The sequence below is a fragment of the Protopterus annectens genome, chromosome 4.part0 (assembly GCF_019279795.1).
Source record: "Protopterus annectens isolate FY-2018-M chromosome 4.part0, PAN1.0, whole genome shotgun sequence".
NCBI lineage: Eukaryota > Metazoa > Chordata > Ceratodontiformes > Protopteridae > Protopterus > Protopterus annectens.
Window position 1 is genome coordinate 596,716,379 of NC_056733.1, and position 12,245 is coordinate 596,728,623.

General features: G+C 39.2%; 1 protein-coding gene across 5 annotated transcripts in view; it reads left to right on the plus strand.

Annotated features, from left to right (window-relative positions):
• NCOR2 (nuclear receptor corepressor 2) overlaps positions 1-12,245 on the plus strand; it is a 3,277,114-nt gene that overhangs the window by 1,346,174 nt on the left and 1,918,695 nt on the right. For all 5 annotated transcript variants that reach the window (XM_044068530.1, XM_044068534.1, XM_044068533.1 and 2 more), the window contains exon 6: positions 9,266-9,445. In XM_044068530.1, the coding sequence (XP_043924465.1) occupies positions 9,266-9,445 (180 nt within the window). The remainder of the gene's footprint in view (positions 1-9,265; positions 9,446-12,245) is intronic.

Below are 12,245 nucleotides of genomic sequence, written 5' to 3' on the forward strand. Positions count from 1 at the left end.
ATGGTCACTGATGAAAATCAGAGGAAGCAAAGTAATTAAAAATATGGATTGATGCCGACAGTGAAAAGTAAGCAGCAGCCTCCTTCAGATTGTTTTGGGGTATTACGAATTACAAAATAATAGTAACCATTTACTTTGATACAGAGGCATTAACAATGCAGAAAAGTTCAAGACTTGCTGAAAATCCATACTGCCTGCCTTTCAAAGATCTTCTGGAAAAGGTCTATATTAGAAGACTGAAGACGCATTCTTTCAAATGTGTCTTGGTCGAACTTAAAAGGCAATAAACGGAAAATATTGAAGCGGCTGTTAAGCGAATTCTTACCCTGGGAAAGAATTTGCTTGGCCGCTTCGGTACTTTGCCATTTTTGGGACTGTAATGCGGTCTCGGAGTTGATATATTTAAGTAGGGGGTGTGTGGGGATCTTTATGAGTGGTCATCTGGTCAACTTCCTAATGACTCCTTTATGGTAACAATGGACGTAGATTCATTATTTACCTGTACACCACATACTTATGGTATAGAATATGTAAAAACCTTTCTTGAACAATATTCTGACTATAATTCTGAAAAGATTACATTATTATGTGATTTATTGAAGGTGGTTTTGACCTGTAACATCTTCATTTTTGATACAAAATTGTATCATCAGATGAAAGGGGTAGCGATGGGGACAGCAGTCACTGACACCTATGCAAATATAGTCATGAATATTTGGGAAGAGAGGCACTTGTTATTTATGATTAATCCTTTTAGAGTGCATATTGTTTTTTTACAGACGGTTCGTAGACGACCTCTTTGCTGTTTGGAATGGGAATGATACAGATTTGCAGAAATTTATAACATATATTAATAACACCACCCCTTTCCTGAGATTTAAATATGAAGCATCTACAGACCAAATAACATTCCTTGATGTTAAGTTAAGGAAAGATGAAATGGGTGAGGTTCAGACAGAGATGTATAAAAAAGATGTTAAACGTAATAGTTACTTACATCGTGACAGTATGCACTCTCCTTTTGTTTTTAGAAACATAGTTAAGAATCAGATGCAGCGTGTTGCAAAGTTAAATATGACGCAAGAGAAGCTGCATGAACAGTTAGAAGGTATAGGGGCAGATTTTGTTAATAGAGGATATTCAGTAAATGAGGTTGACAGTAGTTATACAAATATAGAATATCAAAGACAGGAGCAAGAACCATATTTAGTTGAATTAACTATAAAAATACAGAAACAGAGCCCAAAGTAAATAAAATGAGATGTATGTTGACATTTAATAGGGGTACAGTGGCTGTAAAAAGTATCATTAGGTAACATTGGTCTGTCTTAAGTGATGTTAATGGGTTGAAGGAGGTTACTGATAATCCACCAGCCTTTGGATATAAGCATAATAATACTTTGAAACAATTATTGTGTTATAAAGAGCAGCCAAAGGAATTTTTTAAAGTGAGTAGTTTTAAACATGGTACTTTTAAGTGCAATGATTGTATTTACTGTAAATGTATATTTGTAGAAAAATCCATAAAACACCCTGTAACAAGGAAAGACTTCGTTTTATATGCATATGGAAATTGCAATACAAGTAATCTTGTTTATTTAGCTAAGTGCGAGGCAGGCATGTGACGCTTTTTATGTAGAGATGACAAATAGAAAATTTAAAGAACATATAACAGGACATCTCAGTGAGATTAAATGTCAATTAGTAACAAACGCACTTAGCAAACACATTATTGAGAATGGTGTACAACACACTTTTAAGTTTATGATTTTAAAGGTGATACATAAAACTTTGGGGGGGATATGTGAAACTTCTGAAAGAAAATGAGGAGATGAGATGGATTGTACGTATGGAGGCTCATATACCTCCTGGTTTAAATGATTATTTTACTTTAAAACTCTATTTAAAAATGTTAAATCAGAGGGTTTAAAGATGGTCATGTGATCACTACCATGTATTTGAAGAGCTGTTGTTAATTGTGTTTGTACTTTTCGCCTGAGGAAGCCCTGGTGGTGAAAGTTTTTTAACTTGCGAGCGATTGAATTAAAGTGCTTTATCACTCTGAGTATTTCCAGTGCCTCAATTTTTCTTTTTCTCCGATGAAATCAGTTCAACTCATAAAGTTCTGGATAGTAATGGTTCAGTCCAGTCTGCTCTTTCTGGGCAAATATGATAGGTGTGCTCAGTAGCTCTTCAGAATACGTACTATCACATAAAGATGAACAGATGATCCAGAAGTTATTTATGCTTCAGGCTGGGAGCCAGTCACTGTCAGTTTAGAGCACTGCCCTTTGGCCTTACCACAGCCCTGGGGGGTTCACCAAGTGCATGGCAGTGGTAGCAGCTTACTTGAGACTGCAAAGATTCTGGGTATTTCCATATTTAGACGATGACTGGCTCATTACCACCTCAAACAGGCATCAACTGATACAAGCATGAGATCAGGTGCTGCAGACTTGTTCACATCTCAGAATAACCATACATTTTAACAAGTCTCATTTACAACCAACCCACACCTTAGAAGTCATAGGAGCGGTGTTCAGCACAGTGTCTATGGTAGCTTCTCTTCCTCTATCAAGTGCAAATGGTAAGGATGCAGGTCAGGAAAATAATTTGCAGTACCAGAATTTCAGCCCGCTTGATTCTGCAAGCCCTGGGATCAATGTCAGTGGCAATAGTTGTAGTCCCTTTAGCAAGATTCCACACAAGGATTCTACAATGGATGCTAGTGACACAATGGTTGATGCTTTCCCAACCCATGTCAGCGAAGATAAGAATTACTCAGTTATCCAAATGGTATCCTTGCTGGTGGATGCAGTCACAACAGGTGTTACAAGGTCACCTTTTCATCCTTCCTCATCCCAAGGCCATAGTGACCATGGACACTTCCCTGATTGGGTGGGGGGGGCATTTTCTGGGGAAAACAGTCCAAGGAACTTGGTCCCCTGTAGAGGTCAATTTGCATGTCAATGTTCTGGAGATGAGAGCAGTGCTTTTGGCATTGCAGGCATTCCAAGACTCTCTGTCTCTTAGGACAGTCGCAGTCCATACAGACAATATGTTAGTAGTTTGGTACATCAATAAGCAAGGGGGAACCACATCGTACTCCCTGTATCGAGAAGCCCTCAGAGTGTGGCAATAGGTGATATCTTCCAATCACTTTCTAATAGCAATGCATATTCCAGGGAAGTCCTACATGATAGCAGACAAACTGATCAGGTCCATCCAACTACCTCATGAGTGTTCTCTCAACAACAAAGTGACAGAAATGATTTTCAGTAAGTGGGGCCAGCCTTGCTGCAATCTTTTTGCATCTCCTCTAAACAAGTGCAGCAGTTTCTTTGCCATTATCTCCCCCACTGGGGTAATCACAGAGGGATGCTCTACTCCACAATTGCCCCCCCTGGACTTCTGTATGCTTATCCTCTAACTCCCCTATTTCCAAAATTCCTTCAGAAAGGTGCCTGGTTGAAGAGCAAAGTCATCCTCATTGCACCTCACTGGCCTCAATAGATTTGGTTTCTCTTCCTTTGGCCTGCACTTTGGATTCTGGATACAATTCCAGACCTACTGTCTCACCCGACAGGCATGATTCACCCAGATATCTCAAATCTCGAACTAACAACATGGTTTCTCTAATTCCTTTAATAGCCAGACAGCCAATGCTATCTTCCCCTGTCCATTCCATACTTTTATCTTCCCATAAACCTTCTACTAGGAAACTTTACAGGAGTAAATGGAAAAGGTTTGTTTACTGAACAAAGCAAAATCAGATAGACTCCTTTTGAGCTCCAGTTCAATCTGTTCTAGAATTTTTAGCAAGTTTATTTAATGAGGGTAATAGTTAACCAACTATTAAAGTTCAACTTGCAGCAATCTCTAACTTTCGTGCAGGATTTCAAAATTCTTCACTGGCTTCCTGTAAACTGTGCAAGGCCTTTTTAAGACATACTCTTTTGCTAAGACCCCTTTATAAGGACCCCATGTCATCACTGGATTTAAATTTGGTACTGCAAGCCTTAATTCATTCTTCCTTTGAACCTGCAGCAAAGTGTGATCTAAAATTTTTGACCTGGAAAACTATCTTTTTAGTTGTAGTTACATCTGCTAGAAGAAGTTCAGAAATTCAAGAGTTATCTTCTAAGCCTTCATATCTAATTTTTCATAAGGATAGGGTCACGTTATGTATCAATGCTTCCTTTCTTCCTTCCTAAGGTGGTGCCAGAGTCCACCATCAACCAATCCTGTTAATTTGCCTGAATTTTTTTCCAGAATTTACTAATAAAGGGGAATATATGCTGCACTTATTGAAAGTTCGTAGACAATTGTGTTTCTATCTACACAGAGCAAAAGAGAATAGAAAGACAAATCAACTATGTTCTTTTTCACATAATAAACTGGGCAAATCATTTACAAAGGTAACTATCTAGATAGTTGAAAAATTGCATTTCATTTATCTATAATAAATTGAAACTCCCCTTACCAAAGCACTTAAAGGCTCACTCAACCATATCTATGGCAACTTCTGCTGTTTTCCAGTCTAGAACTTCTGTGGATGATATAGTTGCGGCTGCAACTTGGTCAAATTCTCATACCTTTATCACTCATTACAAATGAAATCTGGCCTCAAGGGGAAGACCAGTCTTTGGCTCAATCATACTCAGGAATATCCTTCCTTAGAGTCCACCCAGGTATCCTTCCTTAGAGTCCACCCAGGATTTTAGGTAGCTGGGAATCTATCCCATTAGTTAAGAAAAATTCACCCGAGGGATCACTCCAGTGGCTTTACTTGACAGAGTTACTGGGAACTAAGGTTGGGTGGCACGATGCCAGGATAATCCTATGAGCTAGGCTTGTAAAGGCTCCAGGGCCATTAGCCTAATACACACCTATGAACCTAGGAATAAATGAAAATTGACAACGTCAGATAAAAAATTTATGTACTCACCGTAACATTCCATCTGTGTAGTCTGTGTTATCCATTTTCATTCTTCCTCATCTCCCTACTCACCAACCCCCCACCATTTCTCATGACTGATTTCTGGAGGAATGAAACAGTTCAAGGACACCAATGTCCTTTATGTTGAACTCCAGTTATGGCATATCATTATAGTCTTCCTGTCAAGCTGCAAAGACGATCTGAGAGATGTTAGAGGTGATGCATTATGGGCAGAGAAGGAGCAAGAGGTACCAATAATGATAATGACAGCATAGCTTCTCAATTTAACCATCACTTCACAGAATCTATTCTCTCATCTACCCAGCTATCCAATAATAATTCTATATTCACCCCAGATATAGATCACAATGGTATACCCCCCTTTACACTCTCACCCATACCAACCTCCACAGTTAAAAAAATTACTCTCAAAACTAAAACCCACCACTCTCACAGAAGATGGTCTACTCACTACTTTCGTAAAATTAGCTGCAAAGTCCATAGCCTACCCTGTCTCACTTCTTATAAACCGCTCCATACAAGAAACTTACATCCCCCAACTATGGAAAGTGTCATACATCATTCCCCTACACAAAGGAGGCAACTCCTATAAGCTATCAAACTACCGCCCCATTGCTATCCTATCCCCCCTTTCCAAGCTCCTGGAGAAATGTATTCACACCCAGATGATGCACTTCTTAACCTCACATAATCTCCTCTCCCTCACACAGCATGGCTTCCGCCCAAACCATAGTACAACTACTGCTTTTCTCTCCTTTACCAACCAGGTTAAGCAACTTAGAAACAACAACAACTTCATATCAGCCATATTCTTAGATCTATCTAAAGCATTTGACGTGGTCTCACATAACCTACTTTTAGACACTCTAACCACCATGTCCTTTGCCCCCTCCGCTACTTCCTGGTTCAAAAACTATATCTCTGATAGAAAACAATCAGTCAAATGGCAAGGTGTACTATCACCGCTACTATCAACTACCACAGGCGTTCCACAAGGATCAATACTGGGTCCTCTATTATTTACCATTTTCATCAACGAACTAAATACCTCCACCCTGCATGCATCACTTACACAGTACGCAGATGACTCAACTCTAATCTGCTTAGCCCCAACCATAACCACTCTTCAAAAGCTTACCCAAGAATCCTTCTGCTCCGTGGAAAAATGGATTACTGATGTCCAACTTATTCTAAACCCCAAGAAGACCAAATTACTTCTTTTCACCCCCAACAAATCCAAAACCACACCTCCTTTCTTCACCATCACCTCCAAAAATGGCACCACAATCTCTCCCTTCCCCCATACTAAGCTTCTTGATGTTGAAATAGATAAGAATCTTCACTTTAATGTCCATATCTCTCAAACCATTAAAAAGGTACATAAAAAATTAGGAACTTTATACAAACGCAAACAATTCCTATCAGACCAAGCATGAATCACCCTAGCCCAAACTCACCTCTTGTCTACCCTACTATATGCTTCACCAATCCTAATTCACATCAAGAAAACAAACTTAGACAAACTAGAATCATGTTACAATAAAATTGCAAAATTCGCCAATAACTCCACTTTTAGAAGTCATCACAGTCTTGCCCTAAAGGAACTAAAATGGTTAGAACTCCCTCAGCTAATTAGGTACTACCAACTAGTGCTCACCTTCAACATACTAAAGAATCCCCACAAAACTCCAGCCCTAAACCAACTACTAAACCAATACTCAGCAAACCGTCCTCTGCGCTCATCCAACAAGACCCTGCTCTGTATATCCAAAGCCAACAACACTGCAGGGAAAGCTCTTTTCTCTCATACCATCGCTAAGGAATGGAATAACCTCCCCCAAAATATCGCTTCATCAACATCTATCTCACTGTTCAAAAAATCACTTAAGCCACACCTCTTGCAGTCCTGGCTCTGTCCTTGGATTACATAAATGCTTTCCTGCTCTCCACCAATTCTCGCTACTCTCCTCTCTCTCACTGCTTACTATGTCTAATACACAGCACCCAGAAACTCCCATAACAGGGCCTACTATTTGCTATTATTATGTCTTGTGAGATGTCTCTTTGATTGTATCAGTCAATGTGTGTTTTTCTCCCCCAATTACTGACATCCAGGGTCCACTATGTGTAAAGTAAGCCTGCCTGGAACAAACTATTGTATGAAACATCTTTTGATTGTATATATACCACTGTATAAAATTGTTTGGTGTGGAGCTTTTCTCCCCGGGCCTCCGCTGTAAACAGACCTAGTTCCAGTCGGACTTTCCCGGTAAACAAATGTAAAATAAATAAATAAATTGTTGGGAAGCCACAAGCTAGTTTAACAGCCAAGTCGGATCTGAGGATTAGATCTGAACCCATTAGTTGAGGAAGAATAAAAATGGACAACACAGTGGAACATTACGATGAGTACATAACTTTATTCCCTTTTGGTTGAACCTGAACTCCTTGGCTCAAATTAAGTGATTTGCCCATTACTGACCAGTTTATAAATAGAGAGTAGTGGAAACAAGTAAACGCATATAGTGTTCATAACCATCTGTGCTGCTAATTTGCCAAACTGCCATAGGCACTGTCCGTCATATTCATGAACTGTTCCCCAAACTTAGTACACATACAGAGAACCGTAAAATATCTCCTTATTAATAGGTATTAAATGGCTACTGCATACTTTGACTCAAATGTTTAGATACAGGTCTGAAATATTCCAAGAATATTTATGCTGCTAATAATTGGTAATTCCTTTGTATTTAGAATATAGGATACCATGCTCATATACATTAGATCGAAATGTTTGAATACTAACAAAAATGCCATATAATGACCATTATGATGCATTGTTCAGTGTCTAATTTCACAAAGCAACGTAACTATTACCACTCATAAGTAGAAATTCAATTTTCTTTTATCAAGGTAGGAACATTTGTTGTTCAGTGTAGCATTAGATGGTCTATGTAATGTTCACTGTTGCAGTCCTTACTGCTTGGGATATTTGCCCGTATGTAGACCAACTAGCTGCCCCACCTTCTTCTGTTCAGCTGTTCCTGTTGAACTCCTTGTTCACTCCAAGACTTTGTCTGACTCCCTCTCACTGCAAATAACAATGTTGCTAGTATAAGATGGATGTCGGCTGATGCTATCTTCAGATCTTTTTTGCCATACACCATTACTAACAGGGTGTGCTACTATTGTCACCATTCCAGTAACCAAATAAGTACCTCACATGCTGTAGGTGGATTGGACACTCTAAAATTGGCCCTAGTTGTGAGTGTGTGCATGTGTGTGCCTTCCGTGGAAGGTTGGGTGCCGGGCTGATAACTCAACACCGTAAAACTCTACTGCCAGTCATGAGCAGACAGGTGATCCGCTGTGGTGACCCCTAACCAGGAAAAGCCGAAAGAAGAAAAAGATGGGGAATTGTCTTCTGACTATTGCAATAAATGTCTGATTGTGACTGTGATTCCAAATTTATGGGTAAAGTGAAAAATTATAGTTTGTGGCAAGCAAATCGCTCATAAAGACTTCCATTCTCTGTTCTGCATTGGCCAGAGTCCCTTGTAGAATCACTGTCTTAATTTCTGTTTGCCAGTTGCCCTTCTCATGTTATTGACCACTTTCCCAGAATTTCAGGTCAAGTGCAAGATAGCATTTGACCTTTATAAATGCTTGCTGTGTTTAGTTTATGCTATTCCTTTGCAGATTATAAAATGCCATTACTTATATTTGTCAAAAATAATGTAAATCTTTAAAGTTATGGCAAAAGACTCATTCTCTGAGGACTTTTGCTACTTCATTAGCTTTCCATAGAAACCTGTCAGTGGAAGGCATCCATTCTGTTGCAGCATGGACCTGGGCTGACCTTGTGTTTTCTTCAGTCTGCTGAATTGGATATTGTGGTGTATGAATTTGTTGGAAGAGACAACTTAGGATAATACAAAACTGTTGGCTGATGCACTCACCATCCAGTTTGATCTTTGAGAGTGTGTCTTGCTGCAGAACTGTAGAGTTCTTTCCACTTGCCGTATGCACCCTTTCAGGAGACTTACTTATCTGGTAGGATGGTAACATTCTGCAGCACATCTCCTGATTAGAACTGCTGGAAATCCGGTACCATATGTGGAAACCTGTGACAGAATTTATGGCTGTGCTACAAAAAATGCTTTCAACTGTGCATCATTATGAAAGTAGATCATGTAACTTTTTCTTTGTTAATGTTGTAAAAAAAAACATTATTAGAAAATCTGAACTTATGTTACATGGGACTTTGCTGATAAGTGTCAGTAATTTCTTTACTTGTGTTTGTAGGAACATTTGGTAGGTAGCAAGATTGAGCCAGTTTCACCTGTGAGTCCAGCGCAGCAGGAAGGGGAAACAGATGTCTTACCATCAAGACTTTCTAAGGAGGAGCTTATTCAGAACATGGAACGTGTGGATCGAGAAATTACAATGGTAGAACAGCAGATCAGAAAACTCAAGAACAAGCAGGTAATTATGGCACAGCAGTAGCATAACTACAAGCAGGCACATGTCTAAACCCTGTCAATTATCTTAATAATCACTGCCATTAAGTGCTTAGTAATCATCATTACTTATAGGTTCATAGGTAGTCACTAGGCTATTGGCATAAGAGCCTTTTCACTTGATTATAAAATGCCTGAGTGACAAATCCTAGAGTGTTTTATTGCTTTTGCTTTAAAGTACATTTAATATTTTTGGATTGCAGTTGGTGTAATTACTCATTCCTGTCTTCTGTCACTGGAGGAGCGTCATGTCAAGACTTCAGCTAGAGATCACGTCTGCCATTATTGATGTTCATTTTGTCCTTACTCATTGTATATATTAAGTGGTGAGAAGAACCTCTTTGCAGAAATGCTAACCTGTTTCAAGGAAGACTGAAGAAAGTCTGAAAACTGTGTATTTGATATGTTGGTTTTGTAGGTAATGTTTCTGGTGTGGGCTCTCTGAACGTAGAAGGAGAAGTAACTGAATATATTAATTGAGTGTAAATCAGAAACAACAGGATGATTTGCTATGACAGATTTTAGGTTCATAGATTCATAGGTAGGTACTAGGCTATTGGCCCTGGGGCCTATACAAGCCCAGCCAAAAAGGTACCCTGGCTTTTGCCACCCAAGAAAATTATTTTCCTGTGCCACTGTCGAACAGAGCCACAGAGGTGATCCCCGGGGTGAATTTCCTATCTCCCATCCAATCATCAAGATTTTTCTTGGAGTGCTAAAGAGAAGCTTTGTTTGATATAGATAGGTAGTTTATTCCAGAGTATGCGAAGCCTCTGGGACAGGAATCTATCCCTCCGGCATGTTCTGTCTATTGTGGTGACAAGGTTTTTTTAGTGGAGCATCCAACAGCTCTGGGTTTGACATAGTTTTGTATGTTAGGCAGAGATCACCTCTGAGTAGGTGATATGCGACGGAGTAAAGCTGGAGTTTTTTGAGACGGTCTGCGTAGGGCATCTGTTTGAGGCCGGTAATCCTCTTTGTGAGGTATTTCTGTGGCCTTTCCAGTTGTTGTAGATGTCTTGTGAGGTACATACCAAATGGGGTGTTTTACTCTATAATGGGTCTAATAAGTGACGAGTAGAGGGGAACAATGACCTCTTTTTTTCTGGATGAGAAACCTTTTGTGATTAAGTGTGCCACGTAGAAGGATTTCCTGACTACTGTGGCGATTTGATTATCAAAGGAGAGAGTACTGTCCACCTGTGTCCCAAGGTCTCTTATCACACTTTCAGTGTTAAGTATACTACCACCTATGTTGTAGTTCATGGGTACAGAGTTTTTACCAAAGGGGATGACAGTGTACTTTTTGGCATTGAGCTTGAGGCCATGGCTTTGACACCAGGCATCTGTCTCAGCGAGGCCCTTTTGTAGGATGTCCACATCGTTAGGAGTTTTAATTATGGCTCCTAGTTTGCAGTCATCTGTGAACTTCATTAGCCAAAGACCTTCTGTGTTAGTCTGTACTCAGAGAAGTAGATACCAAACAGGAGAGGACCCTGGACTGAACCCTGTGATACTCCACTTGTCACTGTTCTGAAGTCAGATTTGGAGTCTGCTACTTTCACAGTGTGGGTTCTGTCAGTGAGCCAGTTGGCAACCCATCTTATGACATAGGGATTTATACCTAGTTTAGTGAGTTTATGTATAATTCCAGAGTGGGGGATGGTGTCGAAAGACTTTTCATTTGCATTTATGGTGATGGTACTTTTGTAGACCAAACAAATTACTGCTAGTTCTTCACAGTCAAAGCATTGCTATTTTCAATTCCACTGATAGGTTATCATTTTTTTTTGTTTCGACTGCCAGATCACATTTCTTTGATTTTATAGTTGGTTATGTGTCTTTATTATAAAATTGGCTTTTCATCATCACTGTTTGTACATGACTGCTGTGCAATGCCTAAGGATTTTTTTTTCCTTTTCACGCTGTTGTGTATCAGTTGTTTTTATATACAAGTAAGAGGAAGTGAGGTGGTAAAGTCTCCCATGTGGGTTCATTAAAAAATGACGTTTTCCTGTGCTGCACCAGTAGTTTTTATGAGTTATACTCTAGATCATTTGTGAACAAGAAGTTAGTTTGCATTCCTTTGTTTCATGATCTGCTAAAGCTGTTACTTTCGAAGTAAAGTGGGTTTTTATGGGAAGCCGAAGATCGTTTTTTGATAACTGGGGAGGCTAACAGTCATTTCTTTCACTTGATATAGGTGCAATGTGACACCTGTACCATAAATGAAACTGAAGACTCCCCCATTCAGACGTACATGCTGTATTACTGTAACAGAATTTTGCTGTAATAATACTCCACATCCCTGGATTTGGCACAACTGCAGAACTGGAGTTAACAGCATGTGCTTTGAGAGTGTGTTCCCAGAAACAAGTATTAATTGGGGTAAGACTGTGGTTGCCTCTCATGCTCAGGGTCTGTGGGTCATTTCGAGTCTGTGGTTGCCATTGTGGAGTTTGCATGATTTCCCTGTTTTTGTGCAAATTTTTTCTTATGTACTTTTCAGATTCAGCTTTATTTTTATTAAAATGCTTCTCAAATAAGTACTTTGCAAATAAGTACGTAAAATAGAAATTAATAAAGTAATTACTGCATATTAGAAAATAAGTAACAAGGCAAAGAAGAAATTTTGTATATAGTAGTTGTTTTCATGATCTGAGATTAAACTCACCAATTTAAATAAAATAATAGTCACATCAAAATGGAACATAGTTTGGTGATTTATGAAGGGCTAAAAAGAAAATCAAATTCCCATTAAACAC